This window comes from Drosophila kikkawai, chromosome 3R, assembly GCF_030179895.1.
Source record: "Drosophila kikkawai strain 14028-0561.14 chromosome 3R, DkikHiC1v2, whole genome shotgun sequence".
NCBI classification, from domain to species: domain Eukaryota; kingdom Metazoa; phylum Arthropoda; class Insecta; order Diptera; family Drosophilidae; genus Drosophila; species Drosophila kikkawai.
The window spans coordinates 28,331,262-28,344,750 of record NC_091731.1 but is presented as its reverse complement, the minus strand read 5'-3'; the positions used below and the strand labels follow the sequence as shown (position 1 = coordinate 28,344,750).

The window sequence follows — 13,489 nt, the reverse complement described above, 5'->3', positions numbered from 1 at the left end:
AGTGTGGGGCATAAATTAGCCGTGGGGGAGCCAAGCAATTCGTTAATGTGACACTTTTAGTGGAAAGTGTCCCTCCATCCCCATCCCCCAAGTGCCACTCCAAACCGAACCCCCAAAAATCAAATTGAGCAAAAAAATAAAATAAGAGAGAAGGCAAAATAAAAATAAAGTCAAAAAGTTGTGTGTGTTTATTTATCGCCGCTCAGGCACAATATATATCTTTGGAAATCACCTTTAAATCTTCCCCGACGATATTGTAAATCTTTTGTCTTAGGCCCGCGGTTAGCTCGAGCATTTCCCATTTTCAATTTTTTTGTTTTTCCACTCTCCCTTTTCCCCGCCCTCCATTTGATTTGATTTCCTCGCGACGCTTTTCCCTCTCGCTTGGCTTTCCCGCCGTACTTTGATGGATGCTTTGTTTTGATTCGGTCTGATGGTATTTTGGTGGCAAAACCTATTTGTTGTGCCACACGATAATCCCAATTGTAAATCTTATCATTATCGCACGTCTCTAGGTTTTCCTTGCACCGGATTATTATCCAGAGCGACTTTAGCGAGGTATCCATGAAGTTCGATGGCCAACGAGAGAGCTAGTAGAAGATATAAGCAATGTTTCGGTTATGTTTCGGATATGAAACTAGTTAATATAATACATAGAAAATATATATAAAATTATGAGTAATAATTCGTTTACTTTTCCTTTAATAAAACAGTCCAGGATGGACAATACTGAAACTATTATTGCATTTAAATTATTTTTGGTAATAAATAGCTGATGATTATAAATATTTGATTTTTATTTCGAGAATACAAATTTACGTTACATTTTCAAATTTGAATTCCGATTGCGATAACTCATTCGATTACCTAGAAGCTGTATCTTCTTGCTGCATAGGTGGCGCTCTCTCGTCACAATAGATGGCGTTATATTGTAAACTATTTTAAAATTCTGGCTCCTCTATTAACATTTTCCAATTGTCTGGCAATGTCGAGCCGTTTGAATACTATTTTAAATATTTTTTGTATTTATTTATTTATTTTTATTATTTAATTATATTAAAACCTTGAAAATATTATCATTTTCGCATTTAAAATAAAATAAAAACGTAAAAAATAAATTATGCATTGACTAAATATTAATAATAATATTTGATTAATATTTAACAGTTCTCCTCCGAAACGTTGCATCATAATAATTATATCATATAATTAAATGCAATACTAAAGTTAAGTTGACTAAACTCTTTCCATAGATTGCTACCCAGCATACTCATTTTCCAGGAATTTATTTTGCAACTTCAGCTACATTTCCCATTTGCTGGTCTTTCACTGACGCAATACCCATTGAAATTTTGTGCAGACGCTTATCAGTCGTGTGGGTGTTTATTTTTACCGCGGAGTATACATACATATCTAACCTGAAGGTTAGATACTGTTGTCACTTCCGAATTGAACACGAGCCACATCATTTTCTAATTAAAGCAATTAAGATGCGGCAATGCGGCCAATTGTCTTGTTTTCGTTCTTGTTGATCTAACAATGAGTTCAAAAATTTCACCTGTTGCCAGGTGGCAATTGAGGCTGCTGTTGTTGTTGGTTGTGCAGTTTTATGCTTTCCATTCATAAAATTTCGCTGCAGCAACAGTGCGTATAAGTTACATCAGCCAATGCATAAAAGGCGGGAGAGAGCTTATGAGAAGTTTTGGAGAGAGAAGAGAGAGAGAGATGCGCAAACTTGGAGCTTCATTAACGCAAAACACACTGAGCGAAAAATGTATTAACTAAAATTTAAGGTTATTTATAATTAATTGAGTATTTAAGTATTCTTTAAAATACTTTATTACGTATACGATAGCCAGTTAATAGGTCTTCGCTGTATTTAAGAATTTATTTTGTTTTTTTAACATATACCAATGTTAAATCACATATTTTCAGTGTAGTTCCGATGTCCTTTGTTTTCCTGTACTAGTGGCATGACTCAAAAGTACGAATATAAAATGCAGCATAATTTGAAATAATCGGGCAATCATTACATTTTTTTCTACATGGGCAAATCGAATGCCGGTACTGGTTTGTAATGAAAATCGTTTTTATAAATTTATGCTTGCTCAGTGCTTTTGAAGAAGCAGCAAAACAGAGAGCAGAGCAACACAGTCCGGGGAGTCCGGATGGGTGGGGTGGTTTTGCTTGCCGGGGATGGATGTGGAGCTGGGGAACGTTATTTCAAAGCGGAAAAACGGCGCAATTCACGCATTTACATTGAAACCGTCGACGGAGACGGTCGCTCTGCTCCAACTGCCTGCGAAAGAAAGAGAGAAAGCGAACGTCGGCGCTTCTAAAGTTGTTATTGTTTGTTACACTGCGAAATGTTATTATTGTTATTGCCAGGCAGCATGGCGCAACGGCAAAGAAAAAGCTGATAAAAGCGGAAAAGAAATAGGGTAAACAAGAACGGAGTGTAGTGCAAAAGTTGAACGGAAATTGATAAGCTGTGAGAAATAATAATAAATCATCGGCGACAACGGCGGCGACGGCTACTGTGAAAGCTGCACAGGTATATACCAATTAGCAGGTGGCGTCAAATTGTTGCATGCCGAGAGATCGGGATCGGAATCGGAAGACAATATACAAGTGGCGGAATATGTGTGTCAGTGTGCCAAGAGTGTTTTATTCGCTCGCATCTCAGCTGAGAGCTTTCAGTGTCAACACGTGCATACAAGTATGCACATACACATATGTACATAGTTACATACATGTACATATGTATGTATATACATATACTTATTTACCTTGCTGTTGCCTTCCGCGCACTCTCTCTCCGTTATCTTCGACCCCCACACTCTCTCGCTCCTTCACTCTCTCCCTCTCCCTGGGCGCATCAAAACAGATTTTAAATTATTTTTGCTATTGTTTATTTGTATACTGCGTGCTGGCACTATAGCTATTTTGAATAGTTTCATTTATTGCTCGGTCATTGTGCATGCAACTCGTTGATGCAATTCGCCCAGACCCTGAAAATAGTTTCGATGGACATGGGGTTGTGAATTAAAAACCACCGAAATAAGTAAAATAACAATCAGAGTTTTCTACTTGCCCATGAAATTACAGTGAGAGTAAAAACTGAAATGCGTATTTCTTTATTTTGCTTCGTTTTCTTTGTTTCGGGGCTCTTAATAATGACACAGGTATATTTCCATTAATCAAAAATGAAGCTTTATTTATTTTTACAATAATATAAGAGTTGTATTTTATTTTTTTAAAATAGTAAGATAAATTAAATTTAAAATTTAAAAAGATACATAATCTTCAATCTAGGAGTATTATAGGGTACTTTCTTATCGACTCCCTCATATTATTTTCCCATCTGGAATTACTGACGCTCTTCTTCTTATCCATTACGTGGCCAGCATCTTTGTCGCAGACTCACATTGACAAGGTCAAGCGAAAGACTGACTCATGGATATATTGCTATTCAACTCTTACTACTATAATTATTATTTACTATTTTTAATATTTGTAATTTATTATTTTTTAGCCTTATCAGCGAGTCACTAAGAGTCTAATTTTTTGGCAGATGCCTTGTGCATTCCACACTTTGAAATGTATAACCAAAATGAATGAAATAAATATTTTAATATTTTACTGACAGCTATTGCTTAAAAACGTCGGCAGCAGTTAACCCATTTAAATTAATAAGCCAATTTCAAGGTGTTTTGTTGTGACTTTAAATGCGTTGAAATTAAGGCAATAAAAATGTTAATTTATAGGGAATATATTTACATAAACAGAAAAACTTAACATTTTTGAGTTAAATATCTATAAAAAGAACAAAGTTAATGTAATAATTATATAACAGATACACAAATATTGTCTTCTTAAAAACAAAGAACTCCAAATAATACAAAATGTATTAAAAAGAAAACAACGACTTTAAAAATAATCCTCAAAGAAGCCCAAACAAACAAACTGAGAGTAGCAAACAAACATTTACCTCTCCGCTTCAATGCAAACTTCCTTTAAGACCGGACTCATTTTGAATCTGAATAAATCTTTGAGTGCATGCAGCAAACATCAATAAAGTTAAATATAAGTCGTGCGGTTAATAATAGTCTTCATTTTCGCATAAACAAGCGCTCTGAACAAGGGAAAATTCGTCAAATGAGAGAGCCACACGTGTGCGCCAACTAAGTCAAAAGAAACTAATACTAAACTGGCCTGGGAAATAAAAATGCGCAAAAGATACAACTCGGGGGTTGCTGGGATTCCATTATATAAGGCGCGAAATTAGGCCAGATGTGTTAATTGATATTCGTGTGTGTGTATATAATTGTCTGCACCGAGCGAGCAGATCCAAAATGTTGTTTACCTTTCGCGTTATTGTCCAGCCAACCAACCGGACTGTCTGGCGTACTCTTTTATCTGCCGGCTGTCTGTAGTTCACAATTCTTATCGCGGCTATCAAGGGGGTACCGAATATTGAACCTCGTATCGCCATACTGCCCCTTATCGAGGGTCTTTCGCGTCCAAGACCAAGCAACAGCTTATCAGTTTGGCAAATTATATAGCGAAAGCAACGGCCAAAACGCGACTGTAAATTACATACTCGAGTTTTTGACGGGGTCTGGTTGGTCTATTAATTAAAAATGTTTTGGCTAGACCGTTCCGGACCTGCCTTCGTCAACAAATTTTTGATAACGAAGAAGAAAGCTTTACCAAGAATACTTAACAACCTCGTAAGAGGCTGATTCCAGAAAATATTATGCACAATAAAATAAAATATATTTTTAATTGTTTAATGGCAAGTGCAAATACCAGTAGCCCCCATTTATTATTTTATTCTCAAGTGGCTTTTTATTTCCAACAAATTAATTGAATTAATTACCTAAACAGGCCACACTTGAGAGGAGTGCAGGTCTAGAATTCGATTACGTGGGTAGTTCTACTAAATTGAGAGCAATACTATTCTTTTTTTTTAGCAAGATATTAAAATAAACTTATTTCATAGGTGAAACATTTTTAAACATTTTTTATACTAAACATCATATAAACAAAACTTTGTTATCGGTTATGAATGGGGGGCGTAGGTATATATTTATATAAATGAGTACATACAAAACTACAATAAATGATAATACACTATTTCAAAAATATATTATTTTCAATTTTGCAATTCGCTATATTTTTATTCTATACATTCTTGAAGTAAACAACACATTAAAAATCATTTATTTTGATGACCCCTTTCAATTGCCAGTTTATGGTTTATATTTTTATGAAGAAACTTGCTTCTGAGAACTTATAGATTGATTAGTTTATAACACTCGTGTGGCGTGAATTGTTCGATTACGAAGGAACTTTTAATATGGGATTAAGTAGCGGCCTATTAAGATAGATGGCTCAATTCAAGCCATTTAACACGCTGTCAATCTCAATTGTGATCACACGCCGCCGGGCGATGAAAGCTAAGTGCGAGAACTGCAAATGAGATAAGCTAGACCGAAAATTTAGACAGCTGCACGTAAATCCCCCAGCCAAGAGTGAGCCGTTATCCAAATGTGGAGTACTCGGCCTCTCGGTGTCTTTCTGTGGGTTCGTGTGCTATGTGGATTTTGACGAATTAAAGTCGGAATGATGTAGACACCGAGATACTTTTATGCCCCCCTAAATATGTACATACACTCATGTGCCATGTACATGCGATATCAACGTAGTACTTAAGGCTTTCCTTGTGTATACAGAAAACGGAGCACAGAATTTTTGCAGGTTCTGCGCCTGTTACCCAAGCAAAAACAAGTTGAATTGCCCGAAACAAAACACCTCCCTTCCCAGCCTTTGCTTGAGTCTTTGCGGGTCCCCTTCATTCTCACCCAACCGATAAAAACTATAAATTTCTGTATAAACAATTTGGTTGAGAAAAATTTGCTAACCTTGAACTGTCGGCAAAAAACTTTCACAATGAAAAAAGTTCAGTATCAAGGACCCAGCAACGTGTAGCGAGTGGCTTTCCGAGCGTTTTTCACTTGCTAACGAGCAACGGCCAACGCTGCGTATACGTAATTGAAGCGTATCTAAGGCAAGCAAAAGAAAACTCATTCGTGTGTGCGTGTGTGTTAGTGAGGGGATGTGGGATTGTGGGAGTGCCATAAACACACATTTTCTTGTATCCCTGTGTGCGTGCGGATATGCGTAAAAGGTTTTTGAACTTGTTTTCGGTAATTTTCCACACGCATCCCAGCCTGTTTTTGGGTCAATTTATTTATGCAAAAATACCAATCCCAAAGAAGAAGAGGCAAAGATTAAAAATAAACGAGAGAGCGAGGGCAAAAAAATCGAAAAAGAAGACTGGTATTTAGAAACATCGTATGAAAACAGAAAGCTCACACAAATACTGTGAAACTCGCTAGGCATTCGGGAAGGCGGCAATCAAAACAAAGTGTGCGAAATGTTTAAATTCATGCATATGTATGCGTATGAGTACCACACGCCAAATCAAATAGCTAAAAATACAAGCAAATATGCACATGAGGGTATATATACGATTGTATACTTATATATCGAGCATGCCTCGTTAATGGGCCCCATCACGATACCATGGTGTGGCAGCCACCACCTCGCATGGCATCTACACACAGAAAAAATATCAATTCATTTGGTCACTTATTTTTGGTAAATTTAATCATCAACCCATGTTAATGCCAATTATTTATGAAACTAAAATCAATTGTTAAACCTTTTCAAACTGTTTTATAAGAAGACATATTTTTCTTAAAAATATGAATAGAAGTCTAAAATAGTTTCGAAATATTAACCAATCAATCTTCTGAAAAAAAGTATTAAGAAATAAAGAAATTGTTCAATTGTGGTCAGCCATTTGAAAATGTGTATTTGGTCTTAGACAGCAGCGTAGTTAGCGCGGCGAAAAGATCGGTCACACATATTTATTATAAACCTCTGCTCCCTCTGGGAACATGTGAAAGTAAAACTTAGTGGGATGTATTTAATTTACAGCGAATGATTTGTACTCTTTTTTGATATTAAAATGGAAAGTGAAAGGCTAGTAAAAAGTAATTAAAAATAATTACAAGTGCCTAATGATTGTGTTTACAAAATTATAATAATAGGAGCTACAGAAAATTAATTATTAAGGAGCGTTAAAAATTTATTGCTAACCTATTAAACAAATGGTTTTTATGGAAGTAATAATTAAATAAATGAATCTAGGAATAAATAAACAAATTCAAAAATAGATCGCCCGATAAATATACATATATATAGCTTTACTAGTTCTCCATAATATTAAATAGAGTATACCGCTCAGTGCAAATACATAAATAACTTTGTATATAAAACTGGATACAGATAAATTCTTCTTGTGATAATATTTTAAAGAGTAGACTTTAGACCTAAAGAATAATAAGTTCAACCATAACTTTAAGAATTAAATGGATAATAGACAAGATTTTCTCCTAATTGTGCGACATATTACATGTGAATAGAAGTTGTAAATCTGACCAAGACATAATCTTATCTAGCTGACGTCTGAGCTGGTATTGTTTATTTTGATCTAAACACTGTAATTGTAACCATTAACTTCTATATCAGTGGCCTGTTGCCAGGCAGGAAAGATGATTTATTCCTGGAAACCAAGAATCAGGAATATCCAGGAAAAGCAATAATATTTCAATATTAATATATCAGTTGAAGAGATTTGTTTTGCCATGTCTAGTGGGTTAATACCAATAAATACACAAGGGCGTCACGAATCTTTATGATCCCATGATTGGCAATTTTTTAAAATCAAATTTTAAAGAATCCTTAATCAACTCTTAATTTGAGGCATTTATATATTTATAATTATTAAATGCCTGAATTTATGGCTGATCCTTCAGTTCAAGGGGTTTTTCGTTCATCACGCAGACGATTTCCAGCTTGGTCATTATATGATCGGTTATTATTTAGCATTTATAAGGTATATAAATATTTAAGTTTATTTAATTGTTTGATTATTTATGGACGTGTTTGGGCAGCAAGTCACCTTTACCTCAATTCGAAGCCGAGGCACCAAGATTTTGCCGCAATTCTTGCTTGATAGGGAAAACTAGACAGAGAAAAGGAGAGAGAGGGTGGCAGAGAGAAAAAGGGAGAGAACTGTGAAGCGGGGAGACAGTGAGAGTGAGAGAGCAATTTAAATACTCGTTCGCCATATTCAAACCTATAGATAAGTCTTGAGAGTCGTCAGACAGAGCGTCATAAATATTTATTTTACATTTTTATTTTTTATTTTTCGCCGCCGTATTTTGCTTTGCTCTGCTCTGCCACTCTTCCTCTTCGTCGTCTGGCGTTGGAAATGTTTTCGGTTTTTGCGCTGAACGTTTTAGTTCCCGAACGCTCGCGGAACTATTTGGTCGCACTCGACGGGAAATATCGCCCTAATAGAATAATTCAAGAAAATATCGCAATCTTAACCCCAGAAAACCAACGGCCCACACACAAACCACCTAAAGTAAGCCAGGCGAAAACCTGCAATTAAATATAAAAATTTCAAAAAAAATTTTGGCACAAGGAACGAAATTTCGAGTTTTATGTAACGTCACTCTGTTCTGGTTTTCCACAGAATCTCATCCGCACTCTACCATCAATGTAACTCGAGGAGTCGAAGCCTGCAGCCACCAGCATGCCCAGATAGCAGTCCCAGGATCCCGATCTCATTCACAAACAGCACTTTGGGCGCTCTACTCTCCTCCATTGAAACCTCAAGAATTCGACCTAATTAAAGGCTAGTGCTGGGCAAAAAAAAAAATGGCTCACTTCAGTGGACATCGCCAGCCGGCGGAGGTGCCAGCCCATTTCAAAAATCTCTTCACCAACGGGCAGCTGGGAGCGGCGGAGGAGAAGCACAATGGGGACAATGGCGAGCAGGAGAATCAGCAGAACAATGCCAACAATAACAATGGGCCATCGGATCCCTCCTGCTGGGTCTTTGGTTACGGATCCCTCTGCTGGCATCCGGGCTTCACCTACACCAAGTGCATCACGGGCTACATTCGAGGCTACGTCCGGCGCTTCTGGCAAGGGAACGTCACCCACCGCGGATGCACAGAGAAGGTAAGAGTGCCAGTGAGAGTGGTTAAATGGTGGGGATTACCCCATCTGGGTGCGGTTTTTTTTACGGCCTGGTCTTAGACAAGTCTAGCCCTTGTCTGTTGGCTCTTTTCACGCGTGTGTTTACTCTCCAACTAGCAGCAGCGATCTGGTAATTGTTTTATTGCCACTGCCATTTGTTTAAATGTTTTCGTGTCTGGACGGCGAACGACGAACGTCGCCAGTTGGCAGTTTTCAGTTTTAATGTGAGCACAGTGATCAGGCACGCGTTATCTATTTGTCGGGCGTTATCAGCTTCGTGGGGCTAATGGCAAACAACAAGTGAAATTAGTATTCGTCGGCGTGTAGAGCGGCTGCTGCCAATTAAGATACAGATTACGTTTTAATTAACATAAATGATTTGCTTGCTAAACAAGTCAGGACAAGCCCCTTGGGATCGATACAATTCCATAGATATGTGAACATAAAACCAGTTTAGGATTGGAATTTGATCAAGTTTGGCCTTTTAGGCGCTTTATTAAACATAAATTCTTCTGTTTGTGGCCCATTTTTGACCCACTATGTTATTTATTTACATTTTTTAATTGCAAAATGCTAAAGAAATTGAAATTGTAACCGTTCCACAAGTCAGCATTTTGTACAATAACAAATTCTTTTGCTTTTGGATTGCCCAATCAATAAGAAATGTTGCTTATTCACTTCTGAAATTGTGGTGCCATCAGCGTTTTGGTCTTTGTATTTTATAAATTTTATTAATACGATTCAAAACAAAACCTCCCATGTAGACCTCTATTTTAAATACTTATGATTAAGGTTTAAATATTTCCTTTTCCACAAGAAAATAAATTTTTTGCTGTATTTAGTGCAATAATAAAAAACCATATTATCTGAAAAAGGTCAAGGTCCGGTCTTCTAAATAAAAAAAGCAAGTGTAGCAAATAAATCATATACACAGAAGGTAGACAAACACAACGTGTTGGGGACCTTTGTGATAAGCATTAAATAAACTCTAGAAAAGAAAATGTATATAAAGTCCGCTTGAGTAATAATATGTATTTCCATTCTTTGTTACAGCCTGGACGTGTTGCAACGCTCGTTGAGGACAAAGAGGTAAGCAAAGTACTCATCACGAATATAATTTATGGGGAAGATGCAAGGAAAAAAGTGATTTTGCGCCGTTCGAATTTCTCAACGTAAGCCCCATTCTGTGTAGGCGGTTTGATTTCCTCCCACCGATGGCAATCGCCTTCGGGGGAGGTCCAACCTCACCCACTCGTCCATTTCTGAGGTGTACTCTGGCAGATTTCCGCAGACAACCCAGGGAAAAGGATTCGGAATCCTCGCAGATTCTTCTTCATCACCGCCAGGCGAAATTCCGCAGAATATAGGCGAATGCACCGAATGCACTTTTTACACCTTGATACTTTCTATCCTAGGCCCGGGGACTTTCGCCCAGGGCATATTAATGTTGAGTTACCAGGAACTCGTTTGTGGCCCCGAAAGACAAGCATGAAAAACTCAAAGCGGCGTTATGTGTTCAGCCGGCAGCGCTATTTATACGAACCAGCTGTGGTAAAACGACTTGGGAATCATAAGTGCCGTGCGTGATAAAAATAGATTAGTAGTGGGTTCGAGGGCGAGTCAAGTGATTCAATATATTGTTAGAATAATGTTTATCATATATTTTTATATTTTTGTTTATTAATAAATATTCTTTTTTGATTGCAGGGCATTACTTGGGGCTGCGCTTATAGAATAACGGGGAGCACGGCTCTGGAATATCTCAAGCAGCGCGAGTGCACGCTGGGTAAGTGAATCAACTGAAGAGTGACCTCAATGATAAGAGCTAACCCAAGTTGATTCCCACAGGTGGCTATGCAACAATCGACACCAAATTCTTCCCCCGCGTCGCCTCCCAGGACACGCCCTTCAGCGGAGAGGCGGTGGAAGTATTAGTGTATATTGCCACTCCAGAGAACCTCCATTGGCTAGGAGACGATCCAGTTGAGGAGATAGCCAAACAGATCGTTACCTGCAGCGGACCCAGCGGCCACAATGCCGAGTACCTGCTTCGATTGGCCCTATTCATGCACGAGGAGATCCCTGGCGTGAGAGACGATCACCTGTTCGAACTGGAGCGGCTGGTACTGGAGGAGCTGTACCGCCGGGAAATACCTCTGTCGTCTGTGATGGGCCGCAATCCGGACCGGATACGGCGCGACTCCCACGAGGACATCCGCCGCCCGCCCTCCTTCGAGTTTACGTCCCGCGTGCCCGATACAAAACTGCGCTGCCTGAACATTTGATTGCGGGTGTGCTGGCGGAGGACGATGGCGGACAATGGTGTCCGCCGGAAACCAAGAGCAGCAGCAAGAGCTAGTGATATGCAGGCCGCGTTTATGGCTACAGCCAATTCCAAATTCTTGATCGACATTTTAGCTTGTTAGAAGAAACCAGAGTCTATCGCCAAATTCGACGTATTCTTTATATTGTAAATAATCCTAAGGCCTAACCTTAAGCAGCAAATCCTCGATAAGTGATCTGATTTAGCCACTAAGCTAGATTTAAGCCAGTCCGTAAGCACAAACGACTTTTTACACGCAAAACTGTCAGGGAGATAAATTAAAAACAAAAGAAATTAACACAATCTTCGGAAATTCAGATTTGTTTTGGGGTTTAATTAAATACAAAAGCATTTTCGCAAATGGAAATTAGTGGCGACCATCAAGATCAGGCGAAACTCATACGCAAACTTATAACTAATTGGTGAGAATTTCGGCGGCACGATTCTCCATCAGCTTCTCCATGTTCGTGATGGCGCCCATCCAGGTGTCCAGGGTGCTGGCCATGCCGGCGATCTGGTTGCGGTTGAGGACGCGCGGCTGCACCCACGACATGTTCACCACACCGGCCACCTGATCGATCTCGCCGCGCACGAGATCCAAGGCCAGGGCCTTCATGATGAGCAGCTCCACCTCTTTGGCGGGCAGTTTGGTCTCGTGGGCGATGTCTGTGAAGGAGATGGCACGCTCAATGGCCGAGCGCTTGAAGGTCATCTCCATGAGGCAGAGCAGGGAGATCTTCTGTCGCAGCTTCACCTCCTGGGCGGCCAGATCGGGAATTCCGGACCAGATCTTCTTCATGTCGTTGAATCTGAAGGGGAGATTGAATATTAGTAACTATATTCTTTTTATAGATAATGCAATTAGGCAGTACTTGTTGATATCGCCCGTATTAAATGCCTTGAGCAGCTCCACCAGCCACTCGTTCTCCGTTCCCTTCAGCGACTCCAGAATGGGGTGCGCCAGAAGTTCTCCAATGTTATAGACTCCATCGCCTAGTAGGGCTGCCAGACCAAGGAAGAAGGCCTGCTGAGCCCACTGGTCCCGAGGAAAGTCGTCCAGGGAGCAGCCCAGGAACTGCAGACCGCACCGGTAGTAGTCGCTGTGCTTGCCCACCCGGCGGTAGTACTGGGAGGCGAGCATGTAATACTTTCCGTGGACGGGCGTCACATTGCCCGCCTCCTCCAATACATCGCGCAGCTCCTCGATGATCTTCTTGGTGGCATTCAGGTCGTTGAGGTTGCTTAGGTAGAGGTTGCCCTGCATCACCTGCAAATACCACACCGCCTCGTCGCAGATCTTCACCTTGTCCTTCATCTTCTCGAGGAACTCGATGGCCTCCTTTTTGTCGCTGATATTGTCCACAACCACCTCGAGGATTTGGATGAGGCCGTAGGGATTGATCCTGAAAACGACACACTGAGATTAAGATACTGCCAAGTCATCCGCAGACGTCGGACTCACTTTGTTTCGAAGGTGGAGAGGAAGTTCTGGTAGAGCTGGAGCAGCGCCGTCTCATCCTGCAGAGACTCGTGGCGCACGAAGGTGACCAGCTTGATGGTTAGCTCATTCCACAGTCTGCAAAAAATATTAATTATGCCGGGTACTAAGGCTTCAACAAATAGTACCCACTTTTCATTGTACAGCTCCTCGATGAGCGTCCATTCGGCGGCCAGGTCCTTGTTTGTGGTTTTCTTCTGGGCCGCCAGGTATGCGGTGACTGTTGCCTGTGCGTTGGACATGGCTATATCTGGCTATATCCCGAGTTAATTCCGAATTTATTGTAAAATATTCTCAAACTACAAAAATTGCAAATCACAATCGCTAGAGGTGCTAAAACGTCGATATCAGTATCGATACAGCCGATGTTCCCCAAACAGGCGATACATCGATATAAGATCCAACATCGATATTTATACATTGCGAAAATGTATTTCGAAAAAGTAAAATAATGTTAAATGACATTTTAATATAATTTTATTCTGACAAAAACATGGTTTTACAGCTCATATCATTATTTCAAATTTTTTTAGTGAACATCAATA

At 39.5% G+C, this 13,489-nt stretch overlaps 2 protein-coding genes across 4 annotated transcripts; one reads left to right on the top strand and one right to left on the bottom strand.

The window, feature by feature from the left end:
• The first annotated feature begins 2,295 nt into the window (after nucleotides 1-2,295).
• Nucleotides 2,296-11,749, top strand: LOC108081199 (glutathione-specific gamma-glutamylcyclotransferase 1). 3 transcript variants are annotated; one of them, XM_017176266.3, is made up of 5 exons: nucleotides 2,296-2,554; nucleotides 8,615-9,105; nucleotides 10,177-10,212; nucleotides 10,831-10,909; nucleotides 10,972-11,749. In XM_017176266.3, exons 2-5 carry the CDS (start codon nucleotides 8,800-8,802, stop codon nucleotides 11,406-11,408), a joined length of 858 nt encoding a protein of 285 aa, XP_017031755.1. In that variant the 5' UTR covers nucleotides 2,296-2,554; nucleotides 8,615-8,799; the 3' UTR covers nucleotides 11,409-11,749. The 3 variants fall into 3 exon arrangements, with proteins under 3 accessions (XP_017031755.1, XP_017031754.1, XP_041633259.1); XM_017176265.3 differs by lacking the exon at nucleotides 2,296-2,554 and adding an exon at nucleotides 8,375-8,503; XM_041777325.2 differs by lacking the exon at nucleotides 2,296-2,554 and having other exon boundaries at nucleotides 8,528-9,105.
• Nucleotides 11,750-11,759: 10 nt separating this feature from the next.
• Rpn9 (regulatory particle non-ATPase 9) lies at nucleotides 11,760-13,286 on the bottom strand. The gene is made up of 4 exons (XM_017176264.3): nucleotides 13,077-13,286; nucleotides 12,909-13,022; nucleotides 12,319-12,849; nucleotides 11,760-12,255 (listed from the first exon to the last, which is right to left on the bottom strand). The coding sequence occupies exons 1-4, from the start codon at nucleotides 13,184-13,186 to the stop codon at nucleotides 11,862-11,864; spliced, it is 1,149 nt and encodes a 382-aa protein (XP_017031753.1). The 5' UTR covers nucleotides 13,187-13,286; the 3' UTR covers nucleotides 11,760-11,861.
• Nucleotides 13,287-13,489: the final 203 nt, after the last annotated feature.

Excerpts from the sequence above, each read along its gene's own strand:
- LOC108081199 (XM_017176266.3), top strand. The coding sequence starts at position 8,800 with ATGGCTCACTTCAGTGGACATCGCCAGCCGGCGGAGGTGCCAGCCCAT. Across the intron at positions 9,106-10,176 it reads ACCGCGGATGCACAGAGAAG|CCTGGACGTGTTGCAACGCT; the intron begins GTAAGAGTGCCA and ends TCTTTGTTACAG. Across the intron at positions 10,910-10,971 it reads GCAGCGCGAGTGCACGCTGG|GTGGCTATGCAACAATCGAC; the intron begins GTAAGTGAATCA and ends TGATTCCCACAG.
- Rpn9 (XM_017176264.3), bottom strand. The coding sequence starts at position 13,186 with ATGTCCAACGCACAGGCAACAGTCACCGCATACCTGGCGGCCCAGAAG. Across the intron at positions 13,023-13,076 it reads GAGGAGCTGTACAATGAAAA|ACTGTGGAATGAGCTAACCA; the intron begins GTGGGTACTATT and ends TATTTTTTGCAG. Across the intron at positions 12,850-12,908 it reads CTCTCCACCTTCGAAACAAA|GATCAATCCCTACGGCCTCA; the intron begins GTGAGTCCGACG and ends TGTCGTTTTCAG.